The 14,179-nt window shown below is 38.1% G+C and overlaps 1 protein-coding gene across 3 annotated transcripts in view; it reads left to right on the top strand.

Moving 5' to 3' along the window:
• Nucleotides 1-14,179, top strand: part of LOC119140851 (homer protein homolog 1-like) — a 122,784-nt gene that overhangs the window by 91,530 nt on the left and 17,075 nt on the right. For all 3 annotated transcript variants that reach the window (XM_037372485.1, XM_037372484.1, XM_037372483.1), the window contains exon 6: nucleotides 7,565-7,721. In XM_037372485.1, coding sequence (XP_037228382.1) covers nucleotides 7,565-7,721 — 157 coding nt within the window. The remainder of the gene's footprint in view (nucleotides 1-7,564; nucleotides 7,722-14,179) is intronic.

The raw sequence follows: 14,179 nt of genomic DNA, 5'->3' as shown, positions 1-14,179 counted from the left end.
CGTAAGATACGTTAATATGCAAATTACAGGAATATACTCTAACAAATACTTGGGGGGGCACACTTTTCTGAAACATTTATCTTTAGCATCAATATTTAAATCTTTCTGATTAAGAGCAATAATGAAAGATATTTTAAGCATGTAAATAAAGAGGTTAAACCAGACCAAAGCACATTTGGTGCTGACTTTCATAGAATCATTTAGGTTGGAAAAAACCTTTAAGATCATTGAGTCCAACTGTTAACCTAACACTGCCAAGTCCCAATAAACCATGTCCCTAAGTGCCACATCTACATGTCTTTTAAATACCTCCAGGGATGGTGATTCCACCACTTCCCTAGGCAGCCTGTTCCAATGCCTGACAACCCTTTTAGTGAATTTTTTCCTAATATCCAATCTAAACCTCCCCTGGCATAACTTGAGGCTGTTTCCTCTTGTCCTATTGCTTGTTACCTGGGAAAAAGAGATAGATAACCACTTCACCACAACCTCCTTTCAGGTAGTTGTAGAGAGCAATAAGGTCTCCCCTGAGCCTCCTTTCCTCCAGACTAAACAATCCCAGTTCCCTCAGCCGCTCCTCATAAGACTCGTGCTCTAGACCCTCCACCAGCTTCATTGCCCTTCTTTGGACACACTCCAGCACCTCATTGTCTTTCTTGTAGTGAGGGGCCCAAAAATGAACACAGTATTTGAGGTGCAACCTCACCAGTGACGAGTACAGGGGGACGATCACTTCCCTAGTCCTGATGGCCACGCTATTTCTGATACAATGCTTATTTGTACTAATAAAGAAACAACCTACTTTCATGTAATTAAATTTCTATAACTTGAAATAATAAAAAAGACTAGGAGGGGCTGAAAACATGTTGCGGCACATCTGAATCATCTTACCTAACTACAGAAATGGCCAAAAAAAACCCCTAATCAAAACAGGTTGCAATTTCATAGGGACAAATACAGGGTTCTTTCTACCTGTAGACAAGATTAAGTGACTGCAAACAAAGGATGAAGAAAAAAATAGCTAAGTGACGATATTAAAGAAAATGATATGGATTATTATGGCAGATGACAAGTGGAACATAAACCAACAATCTCATACTCTGGCAAAAAAGAAAACATCATGATTGGGTGTATGAGGAGAAATATAGCCTGCCACTGTGGTGGTGCACTTCTCCCCCTTCTTTGGGCTGTTCTACGACCCCAGTAGTTGCTGACTAGGCCTTGGTACCTTGAGTAATGAGTTGGGCAGTTAAGCGCCCCTTGACCATATCAGGAACTCCTACTCGGCTAAGGCAGAGAATGGCACTGTCTGTACTGGAACTCCCATTGACTGGTCAAAGCAGGGAACAAGAATGGAAACAATCAATTATTCCCTGACAACCCCAGAACACTCCTGCCCAAATCATAGCCCAAGTGGTAACACGAGTGGAACGATACCATTGTTCTTGGAATTTCTGAGAAAATTACTGACTTGGGTTGTGGCCAGGAAGGAAATTTACAGATGACTAAAGCCAATCATCTCACAGCCTTATAAACAGCAGTCCTAAAGTGAGACCCTTTTGAGATCTCCTGGACTGCAGCGGGCTGCGACCAGCATCTCCCTCTGAGCAGGAAGCCGCTCAGAGCTTGTGAACTAGCAAGTTTGCAATACTAGAGGGACTGTCACAGAAAACTGACGATGGGGCCTGGGCTGATACCCCTGCTCCTCGAGGCTCAACCCTTCGCCCATTGAGGAATGCAAAAGGCATTAGATGTATTTCACTGAACTTGAGGGGAACTTTTAACAGGTATACCTTTGTTCTAATATACATTGCTAGCTTGAAGTAGTTAGGTTATTTTGTGATTTGAACAAATTTTCTTGATTTGCTTTGCTGCTAAAATCCTATGAACACATTCTCTCTCTCTTTCTCTCTCTCCTCCCTTTAGATACAAACCATTGTCCAAGTCTGAGACTAAGATTGGACCTAGCCACACCTAAGCTTTCTAAGAGTTCAGAAAGCAAGGGGGTCCACTCTGAACCTTGTGAATCAACAGTAGAATTCCCCTTACTCTTTATATTTCTCTAGATCTAATCTGTTGTCCAAGTCTGAGACTAGGAATAGATCCAGTCACACCTAAACTCTGTGAGAGCTTAGAAAGCAAGGGGGTCCACTCTAAACCTCGTGACTCAATGGGAGGATCTCCTTTACCCTCTTACACCTTTGATCTTTATAAACTGTTTCCAACTCAATTTTGACTTGATTTCAATTTGATTTATCTCTGTACATTTACTCCATGTAATAAGTAATAGAGTGAACCTTGCCATCGAATCTTGTGCAGTTGCATTTCCACAAATTCATATTAAATCTATTTCACTCAAACCCTTCGGTGGTGATTTTGTAAGTGACCTGACCTAAACCACTCCTTTTGCGACAGCCACACATGTGAAGTAATCCTTCCTTCTCAGCACTGGGAAAGCAAGAGCATTATGTCCAGTTAGAGCCACACTTCAAGAAAGATGTTGACCAACTGTATAGAATTCAGAGAGCATCAAGAAGTAATGTTCATTTCTCTTTTATCAGCTGACTGATTTCTGTAGTATCAAATTGTACTTCTATGGAAAAGATAGAAAGGGAGAGCTGAGCAACCATTTCAACCCTCATCACTGGATACACTACCATGTTTAAGACTAGTAACTTGTAATATATGTAAAAGAGATCTGTATCAGTATTATATTTAACTAGTTCCAGTGAGCCTTGCTTTCAGGTTAAAAAGGATCTCAAGTAAAAAGGTAGCTTCTCATTTAGTAAGCTTAGTATGTGCAGAGATCATATTTTATTGCAAGTATTCTATGTAGTTATGCCCTTATATAATAATAATAATAATAATAATAATAATAAAGCATACCAAGTAACCCTATGTCAGCTGTCACTACAACTAAGCAACTAAGTAACACTTGTCTTGGCATGGGCTATGGTTTAAACTGTGGGCTTGAAGAGTAGTAAAGGTGTCCTATTAAATGGACATGAGACATGAGGTCATCAAAGCATGTGTTATGAACATACCTCAAACAGTTTCACCAACCAGTTGCTTCTCCCAGTCTGCTCATGATAAGGAATTTGATTTCTTCATAACCCTATTTTTTCAAAGATATTTTTCTAGATGCATTCTACATAATTTATTTTTTTTACATTGACTCTTTGCTATAGATTTAGCTCCCTAATAAAACAGCTGTTTGTTTCATATGATAACCTAATTAATGCTACTGTGTAGCCAGCAGGGGTAGACTGGGATAACAATAGAGATATTGAGCATGAAAATCTGTAACTAGCTTTCAAGAAAGAAGAAAAATAATGAGACCGCTATTAAATCTTATTTTTGAATAACTAACTCAGTCATCAATGCAAAGGAACATCAGGAAATGATTGCTTAACAAATGCAAATAGTTTTATATAACAAAAAAAAGAGAATAATGAGTTTATACTCATGTTAGTACAGTGAAAGAACATCAACCACAGTAAAACCATACCTTTAAAAAATGCTGGCTCAGTAACTCAGAATCACAACTGAAAGAGGTTTCTAACAAATCTTTAGCAAAAGTTTCTATATAAAGGTTTGGTACAATTATTTGACAACATTATTAAAAAATAAAAGCATCAACTGCCAAACCAGGGAAAGAATTACTGGAAAAAAATTAATAGAGACTATAGTCACAGAAGTTTATATTTATATTACATAAAATCTTATTCTACACACAGTAATTGATTCCCTCTCCATTTGTTATCTCCTCAACAGACAAAATTTTCAAATACCCAAGATGATGAAACTACCTCCTCTGAAAAATAAAAAACAACAATAGAGAATTGTTTCCTATTGTTTTCTTAATCGTGATATCTGCTGCTACAAAGGAGGCGTTCTCCTAAGGGAATCTTCAGTCGCGAGGAGGAGGAGGAGCAGTGGTGTTAGGAACACAATCCGAAAAACATTAAGCAGACTCTCATCTCAGTTCAGCAATAAATGTTTCTTAACTGAGAGTTTTACCACATAATATGTACTTTCCAAATCCAACCTAAAAAAATCATCCTTTTCTCCACTTAGCATTCAGTCATCGCTGTGCTCATTATCACCATCTAGACTCCACTTCTGCATCCCATCGAGCTCTTTGTTCTGCATGCTTAAAATAAACTGCAAACTCTTTTAGAATAAGAATCTTTTTTTCCTCACAGATTTCTAAAGTACAATGATCCACATCAGGCACTATAAGTAGTGTTCATTAACAAAAAGTTTTGCAATATCATTAGAATAGTCACTCAAGATACAATGCGTCCATATGTTTGAATCAAACACACAAGAGTCTTGATTTTTCAGGTAATTACTAATAAGCTGTACTGGGTTTGCGTGGCAAGGTTTTGCTAGAAGGGGAGGCTACAGGGGTGGCTTCTGTGAGAAGCTGCTAGAAGCTCCCCCCGTGTCCAACGGAGCCAATGCCAGCCGGCTCCAATACAGACCAAGGCTGAGCCAATCAGCAACGGTGGTAGCACCTCTGTGAGAACATTTTTAAGAAGGGGGAAAAAAATGCTGCACAACAGCAGCCAGAATAGAAGAGTGAGAATATGTGAGAAACAACTCTGCAGACACCAAGGACAGTGAAGAAGGAGGGGGAGGAGGTGCTCCAGGCCCCAAAGCAGAGATTCCCCTGCAGCCTGTGGTGAGGACCGTGGTGAGGCAGGCTGTCGCCTTCACCCCATGGAGGTCCATAGTGGAACAGATATCCACCCTGCAGCCCATGGAGGACCCCATGCCAGAGCAGGTGGATGCGCCTGAAGTAGGCTGTAACCCCATGGAGAGTCCATGCTGGAGCAGTCCGTTCCTGAAGAACTGCACCCTGTGGAAGGGATCCACACTGCAGCAGTGTGTGAAGAACTGCAGCCTGTGAGAAGGACTCACACTGGAGAAGTTCATGGAGGACTGTCTCCCATGGGTGGGACCCTGCACCAGAGCAGGGGAAGAATGTGAGGAAGAAAAAGCAGCAGAGACAACGTGTGATGAACTGACCGCAACCCCCATTCCCCATCCCCCTGTGTTGCTTGGGAGAGAGAAGGTAGATAATTCAGGAGTGCATTTGAGCCTGGGAAGAAGGGAGGGGTGAGGGTAATGTGTTTAAGATTTGCTCTCATTTCTCATTATTCTTCTCTGATTTGATTGGCAATAAATTAAATTAATTTCCCCGAGTAGAGTCTTTTTTGCCATAATGGTATTTGGTTAGGGATCTCCCTGTCCTTATCTTGAACCGTGAGCCTTTTGTTGTATTTTTCTCCCCCCGTCCAGCTGAGGAGGGGGAGTGATAGAGTGGCTTGGTGGGCACCTGGTGTCCAGCCAAGGTCAACCCATCACTTAAGCTTAATAGGGCTCCGTGTTATTCAGCAATATTAAGAGCAGCTACAGTAAATACCTCTAACAAAAATATCAATCAAAATGGCTACATTATTTTCTCTCCAAGTGCTGCAAAATGGCACACCACTGGCTCTGCCTATTCTTTTTGCTCAAACATAAGTCTTTGATTTCCTCCTGCAAGGCTAAATACATGTTATTCTAATCTGTGATTTTTTTAGTAGATGAAAGGTAAATATCTCACTGCAGCACTCAACTGCAGATAATGATACACTGGGCAATGAAATCAGTAGAGAGCTGGACCTAGTTCTGAGTGCTGTGATGTCCATGCAAAGACATCCAGCAGTGAAGTTCCACACAGACACATTACCTCAGGTCCTGAAAGCAATATAGCCACATTCTTCCAGAACAATGTTGAGCAGTCATGACTGTATTACTTGCGCACGCAGACCCAGATTAGCATTAGTACCATATACATCTCTGCATCATGTCTCTGTGCACAAGTAGGCATGCTGCAACTAATGTTACAGCCTAGAACAACAAATTCCTTCAGCTTAAACAAGGCATTTTATCATAGCATAGCCTGAAAACAAATGAGCCAGTTGAAGATGACTAGTTAATTACATAGATTAGAAGGCATGCTAAAAAAATCTCTGCTCCTGCTTCAGGGTCATTTCTCAACTTGTTAACTCCCTGTCCTGGTTTCAGCTGGGATAGAGTTAATTTTCTTCTTAGTAGCTGGTGCAGTGCTGTGTTTTGGCTCTGATGTGAGAACAATGTTGATAGGACACTGATGTTTTTAGTTGTTGCTGGGTAATGTTTATACTAAATCAAGGACTTTTCAGTTTCCTGGGCCCTGCCAGCAGATGACTGGAGGGGCACGGGAAACTGGAAGGGGACACAGCCAGGACAGGTGACCCGAACTAACCAAAGAGGTATTCCATACCATATGATGTCATGCTGAGTATATATAAACTGTGGGAAGAAGAAGGAAGGGGGGGACACGACATCTGGCTGTATGGCATTTGTCTTCCTGAGTAACCATTACGCATGATGGAGCCCTGCTTTCCTGGGGATGGCTGAACACCTGCCTGCCCATGGGAAACAGTGAATGAATTTCTTGCTTTGCTTTGCTTGCGTGCACAGTTTTTGCTTTACCTATTAAACTGTCTTTATCTCAACCCTCGAGTCTTCTCACTTTTACTCTTCTGATCATCTCCCTCATCCCACTGTGGGGTAGGTGAGCAAGTGGCTGCGTGGTACTTGGTTGCCAGCCAGGGTTAAACCATGACACTCCCATAAGTTAAGTAAGGAACAGCAACCAGCCTGTTGCTGTTAAACAGGTTTGTGTACTCCATAAGGTGCCAGTAGTGTCTTTTCATATTTAGGAGAAAATAGCGTAACTACCATAATGTAGCCTATATTAATTGGCATGACATGACAGATAGGATCTATTCCTTAAAGTACAAAAAAGTCCAGCTTCTTAATACATTTTTCTTTTTACAAAATCACATAAAACAACCTCAATGACTGAGCAAACTACTTTCCATAACTGGCTAACAGGAGACATTTCTCTTATAATAATTTATTTACAGTCTTCTCCATATTGTGTTAATCAGAGACAAGACAGTGACTGAAGAAATATAAAAAAATCCAAAATACAAGATGTACCAACTACTGTTTGGCTTCAGATTTAGGTATAGAAATAGATATATTACTTATGAAGGAGAGGAAAGATCTGAATGTTTTACCCTCAATGCACTAGAACTGTTTATATAAAGGTGTCATCTCCCTTATCAAGTGATGTGACTGGGAACATACAACCCCAACAACCACCCCAACCCCTGATCCTAATTTAGAATGAGGTCTGAAATGAGACTTATGCATAGCCTTATAGTATATAGCATGGGGTGAAAACCTATTTTTAACAAGTATTACACTGCTCTCTCAAAACTTTGATCTATTCTACTCATTAAGTTATCTCACTTGTTAATAATGCACATTGAAATAACTGCAATTTTTTGAATTTAAATTTTTGATGATTTGACCATTTGGTTTCTTTTTTGGACATTCAGTCGTAGGATTTTTGCATAATTATATTTTTCCTGGATATTTTGGAAAAAAAAAAAAGGACATTTTAAGAAAAAAATAAAAAGATTTGAGGGCTCTGACCATTCTTATTCTGTTTGTGCAGTTCGACAATCAGCAAGCATTGGGAAGCAGAACTGGCCACACTCAAGGGTAATAATGCTAAGCTCACTGCAGCCCTGCTGGAGTCCACTGCCAATGTAAAACAATGGAAGCAACAGCTTGCTGCATATCAGGAGGAAGCAGAACGTCTTCATAAGCGGGTAAGTCAAGGCAAACGGCCAGGATCCTTGAGGTGGAAGTACTGGTGATTGTATTTGTTCATTATGAAGTAAAATAAGCTTATTGTTGGGCCTTTAGGTTAACGTTTGAAGCAGAAATTAATGATGACTTTAAAGCACACAGGGTGTTTCTCAGTTGGGAAATTCTCTTTTTTATCAGTTTCCTTTTCTGCAGAGGATTTTGTTGCAGGAAGAGTTATCTAACCTGTGATACTTAGGATATGTCTGCCAGCTTTCACTCTTCATTTGCTACCAGCTGCATTATATCAGTTTCAGGACATTCTCCATAACATTACACTTTAGTCCCTCTAGCATTTGAGCCCATAGAAACTTGACATCAGATCTGTAAGTTAAAGGAACCCTGTTGTAGTTTCCACATATAACAAAGACCAACAGCTTCCTTTCATCCTTGCACCTAAAGAAAACTGCATGTAGAATCAAGCTCATTATACACAATTAGAGATCTGCCTCTGCTTTCATATAGGAGGGGCAGGGTCCCATTTCCTTCATTGTAAATTTTGTTTGCAGAGGTCATTTGGCAAACCAGAAATTAGAGCACAATGGGGACAGAAATACAAGTGTTTGAGAGAGGAATAAAGTGTATGCAAGGCTGAAGGCTGCATTATGAAAATAAATATATAATATTTTTATTTCTCTTCTCTTTTCACATGTAAGTCTCTATTGTATAATTTATTAATCTTTATTCATATGAATTTGTCATCATAGTTTAGGACATATTTTTGTATAAAGTGAAGGCAAGATTAGCATATGTATGAAGGGAAGATGACTTTGATGGAGTTGTATGAATTTTGTTAATATCAGTTAACTTAGAAAAATTTCAAGGAGATGAACTTAGTTAAGAATATAAAAACAAACAAAACCCCCATATGCTTGTTTACATGAAGACTAGTTTCATGAATATGCTGACAGAAGGGAAAGTTCAAGAAGCAAACATGTCAGACAATTTGGTTTTATATGCTGTACTCTTTTAAATGAAATAACATATGGCAATTACAATTAGCCAAATCCTGCAAATTTTGAAGGGTTTTTTCAGACCTGTGCTGGATCTGTCCAACTGGAGGCTAGTAATCTCAGGAACAGGAATCATATTGATCTGAGAAGAAATTCAGAAGTCTGCATCTAACCTGGAGGTCTGCAAGAATAGCAAGAATTCCCTTGAGCTTGAGAAACCTGGGGAAATGGCAGGTTGTTGGGGCTGTCCTATACCTAGACTGACTTGCAGATGAGGATCTTCAAGTCCCAGACAAATGATTTGATAGGGAAGAATGACAATTTCTCTTAGACTGTAACTGCATGTGCCATAGTTGGCTGGACAAAATACACAAAGTGTAATTAAAACTGGTGCTTTTTGCAAAGTGCTTTCATTTCAAGAAATTGGCAGTTGCTGACAAAATTACTTTGCTTCAGAAATTTTCCAGTCAGGAACAAGTTTGTCATGTGTGTTTGTATAGAGAGAGATTTTCACTTTGTCATTTCATTTTAGCTTCTCCTCTGGAAGGGTAGAAGTTCTAACCTGTGCTTATAACCTGGTTTGTGAATAGATGATAATAGTAATTGTTGATAAAATTAGTTAAATTATAACCATATATATTATAATTATTACAGTGCAAAAGTTCAGGTGGATTTGATCACCAGATTCAGGTTTTACAGTGAAGAACTCATTGTTAAAACATAGACATAATGAGGTAGCATTCTTCATACTGAAATGTCTTAACATACTGAATTGTATTAACAGCTTTTGTTGCAAAACTGAGATAATACAGCAGTTGAATTATTTGCCTGCCTTGCTGTGGGGAGACCCAATCAGACAAGACAAGCAAGGCACTGTGGTAGAAGTTCCCTTTTTCTTGATGTTACCCTCACTCTTAGTAAAATCTTATTTAAAATCTGTTATTGGAAAATACAATTAACGAATACAGGAATTTTTAGCATGTCACTTTGCTTGTACCTGATACTACAGTTAATGGAAGCAGTAACCAAGTCTGTAGCTACATTCATTAACAGCTGATTATTTTTAATAACCTTTGCCCAGCAAATTTCCTACAATTATTTTGTATTTTTGAGAGAACGCAAAATCTTATCACATGGGATCATCTACACAATGCTCTTTTGATCACCTTTGACATGCCTTTATTAAATGTTTCTGTAATCTGTGACCTCAGAACTTGTTGATATCTCACACAGAATATAGGAACACTCTGTGTCTATGACTCTCTGGGCATGCCTGTAAATTACAACAGGATAGTTTATCAAGAGTACTGCCCTCTGTTGGAACTGCTTTTAGAAAAATATAGACTTGACTAACTCTAGGCAAAAGTATGTAGATTATGTAAAAAAAATAAATCAATCTGAACCTGTTATCCATACTGTGTAATACAAGAGCTATTCTAATCTGCATGCTGAAGACTAATCTTTCAAATTGAAATAGTGCCCCATTCAAAAAGAAGCTGGAAATCAGATACTTCTCTGTTACAGATAGAAAATGTGCTGTCGAAATGGCGGATCTGGAGACTGTTGGTTATGGTATATGTGGTAGCAAGCAGTGTTAAGTGACCATATCATGTTATCTTTCTGTTAGCTTTATCTGTTAAGCTCAGTATAAACACGTAGCTGCAATTGATGCAATTGGTTCAAAAAAAATGTTCCTCAATTTGGAATCTGTCTCACCTGAAATTATGTAGAAGTTATACATCAAGTCTAAGATGGTCATCTTTTTTTCTTGCAATTCATGGAGAGACAAAAGCATGAAGAATAAGCGTCCCAGTCTAAGAAAAATAAGGTGTTGAGTAGAATTTGCTCCTGTAAGTGCTTGTCTTTCCCTATAGGATAATCATCTAGATAGTCATATAAACATACTTTTAGTCAGATGAAAGGAACCCCATCCTTAGTTCACAGAATCACAAAATAATTTAGCATGGAGGGGAATTTTGTAGGTTATCTGGTCCAATTCCCCACTGAAACCAGGGCCAGCCAGCTTTGAAGTTATGTCCAACTCCAGGATTGGGTCAGGTTACTCAGGGCTGTGAGTCAAGTCTTGAAAAATGGAGATCCCACAGTCTCTCCAGGCAACCTGTTCCAATGTTTCACTACCCTTCTTATAAAATTATTTTTCCTAATATCTAATTGGAATTTGCCATGCAGCAACCCATATCTGTTGCCAGTTCAGAAAAAAAAAAAGTTTTTTGATCCAAGAAAACCTTTGTTAAGAAAAGTTGAATAGAAATGCTCCTAGAAAAATTGATTTCAAGGAGAAACAAGTTTGGAAATTAATTTGCATGCTCAATTTTAATGTGGTTGGTTTATACGGAAAAGTTGGCTGTCACAGAATCTTGCTCACTGGAGAAGAATGTATGTAGATATGTATGCATTGGAGGGATACACTCACTTACAAGATCATAGTCTTTTATAAAACAGACTAGCCTCCAAAATGAAGAATGGTACTGCCAACACTAGCCGCTATATTTAGTTCAATTTAATTATATATTAAGTGGTTTATATATAATGTAATTGTGGTATTCACTCATTATGTGCTTCAGGCTTACATACAATTTTTGGTGCCTGAGTCACCTGTCTGCAAGTGTCGTGGTTTAAGCCTGGCCAGCAACCAAGCACCACGCAGCCAGTTGCTCACTCCTCCTCACTCAGAGGGGTGGGGAAGAGAATCGGAAAAGGAATGTAAAAGTCAAGGGTTGAGATAAGAACAATTTAATAATTTAAACAGAATAAAGAGGTAAGAACAACAATAATAATAACAATAATACTAACAGTAATAATAATAGTAAAATGGAAAGGTGGGGGAAAAGGGTAAAGCAAAATCTGTGCACGCAAGCAAACAAAACAAGGAATTCATTCACTACTTCCCATGGGCAGGCAGGTGTTCAGCCATCCCCAGGGAAGCAGGGCTCCATCACGCATAATGGTTACTCGGGAAGACAAAAGCCATATTGCCAGATGTCCCCACCTTCCTTCTTCTTCCCCCAGTTTATATACTCAGCATGACGTCATATGGTATGGAATACCTCTTTGGCTAGCTTGGGTCACCTGTCCTGGCTGTGTCCCCTCCCAGTTTCCTGTGCCGCTCCAGCCCTCTGGCTGGCAGGGCCCAAGGAACTGAAAAGTCCTTGACTTAGAATAAACATTACCCAGCAACAACTAAAAACATCAGCGTGTTATCAACATTGTTCTCACATCATAGCCAAAACACAGCACTGTACTAACTACTAAGAAGAAAATTAACTCTATCCCAGCTGAAACCAGGACAGCCACTACAGCAGACTCATATCCTCTGTCAAGCGTGGTGTATGGGAAGTAATGCATATTGATTAGCAAACTTCGCATTATTATTTCCATCTTTAGTTTTCTCTTCATATAAATACCTTATTTACATAAAGTTTCCTCTTAATATTAAAAAATATTTTTTATTGCTAATGCCATCGTATTAGTTGAATCCTTATGGCACCTTTTTCCACAGTTTGAAATTTGTTGTGTTTTATTTATAAATGTCTGTTGATTTTACATTATATCTCAACGTTCTATTTTCCATTTTCCTCATTCACCATTATAAACTGTCTTTCAGCTTGTGCAGTATTTCTTGTAAACTTTGCATTTTAATTTGTTTTAAATTATTTTAAACCAAAAATTTTTTATTCTATACTTGTTTTCGAATCTGACTGAAAGTTTTTCTGTGTATCACATTGTTTACACTTTTAAAAATACAGAAACAAATCTAAAATGCCCCTCTCTGATTTTGATTACATTTTTAAAAATTAATTTCATTTATTATTTGTCATTTCTGATTAGGTATAAGATGTCCTCATCTATCAGTTCAGTTTTTCATATTGATCTACATTTATTTGCTTTTTCTGAGGCCTTTATCTTCCTTCTTCCATTTGTTCTCTGTGTTAATAATGCCTAGAGCTGAGAAGAAAGGGAGTACACATTCAGTGTGGCTGAGTGCAATGTTCTCAACAAAATACAGTTTTGTGCTCTCTTCTGATATATTGTGAGCTTAAGTCAGAAATACTGTACTTTGATATTTTGTCAGACATATTTTTTAAAAGTTTACTGAGTGTATGGTTTTTTTGCTCTAAAATACAAAAAAATAATAATTATGGGAAGATGTGATGCCCAGTCAAGAGCTTAACTTAGAGCTCTCAACCTTCTCTAATCTGCTCAGAAGTAGTTTAACAAGGATTTCCCTTAAACGAGGTTGGGGAGTGCTCCAACACACCTTGCATAGCTTTACAAAGTCAAAGGGGGTTCATGAATTTAGAACAGCTTGGTAACAGAAAAAAAAACCCTGAAGTGAGCTACTTCAGACAAATAGAATAACATTGGTACTAGCATTAATCCTGATATCATAGAAAGGAAAGGATTGTATGGTGATATGAATTATGGAAAGTAACACAAAGTTTCATCTTTGTCATGTAAAAAATGAAAATTATACATTTTTTCTTGCATGCTAACTGCTAAAATAAATCATCCTATGACACTGGGCAATAATACAGAGTAATAACACCAGTGCATAATAAAAGAGCTGCACTCCTAGAAAATCATTCATCTGCAGGAAAAGAAACCTGAGATAACAAGAGATGAAGGCAAGTGATCAAGCTCTCGGGTATTCCTGAAAGAGCAGAAAGGTAAACTCTTGTTATTTTGCCATGATTTCCTAGGAAGTAAGTAAGAATAGTTTATTATATTTTGATTCTTTCATTTAATGAATTAAATAAGTATGAGGATATCTTATATAGTCATCAAAACCACCTGACAAATAATGGACCCAAATTTCACTCCTGTTAAAATAAATTTTAAAGTGGATATTAAAAAAATGTGTGAACATACAGAAATAAATCCATGGTCATTTTACTGGGCTGTTTGTGTGCTACTTAAAGAAAACAAGAATCTATACAAGCAGTTATTAATGTCCACAAGAATGGGATGCCATAACGGCCATCTGCTCAGATTATCCAAAAAATTTCTATAGAAAATCTTTGCAGACCCTTTAGCAGTCACTTCCACATTTCCACCAGCTGTATTAATAACTGAATAACTAAAACTCAATTTTGAACATGCAGTTGCTTGCTGAATCAGAGCCCATATTGTGGGCTCTTACTTGCTGAGAAGTCAGTGCTTATTGAACAACTTATTAGCATCACTATGGGACTAATGTGAATAACTCTTTGGTTTTATATGACCAATGAAGGATATTTTCTAAAAGTGGAAATATGAAATAAGGTGACAAAGTGTGGTAACAAAAAATTTATGAATGGAGTTTTGATCCAAAAATTTTTTTGGCAATGCACCTTTTTTATGTGATACCTATCTCTCGTCATCTTCCCTTTAAGACTGTGTCCTTTCTACCTCTACCAAACAATCCAAATTTATATTTAAATTTGGTTTGATTGATTAAAGAAAAAAGG

This window comes from Falco rusticolus, chromosome W (genome assembly GCF_015220075.1).
Source record: "Falco rusticolus isolate bFalRus1 chromosome W, bFalRus1.pri, whole genome shotgun sequence".
Taxonomy (NCBI): domain Eukaryota; kingdom Metazoa; phylum Chordata; class Aves; order Falconiformes; family Falconidae; genus Falco; species Falco rusticolus.
The sequence above is the reverse complement of the archived record's forward strand: the minus strand, read 5'-3'. Positions and strand labels throughout refer to the sequence as shown.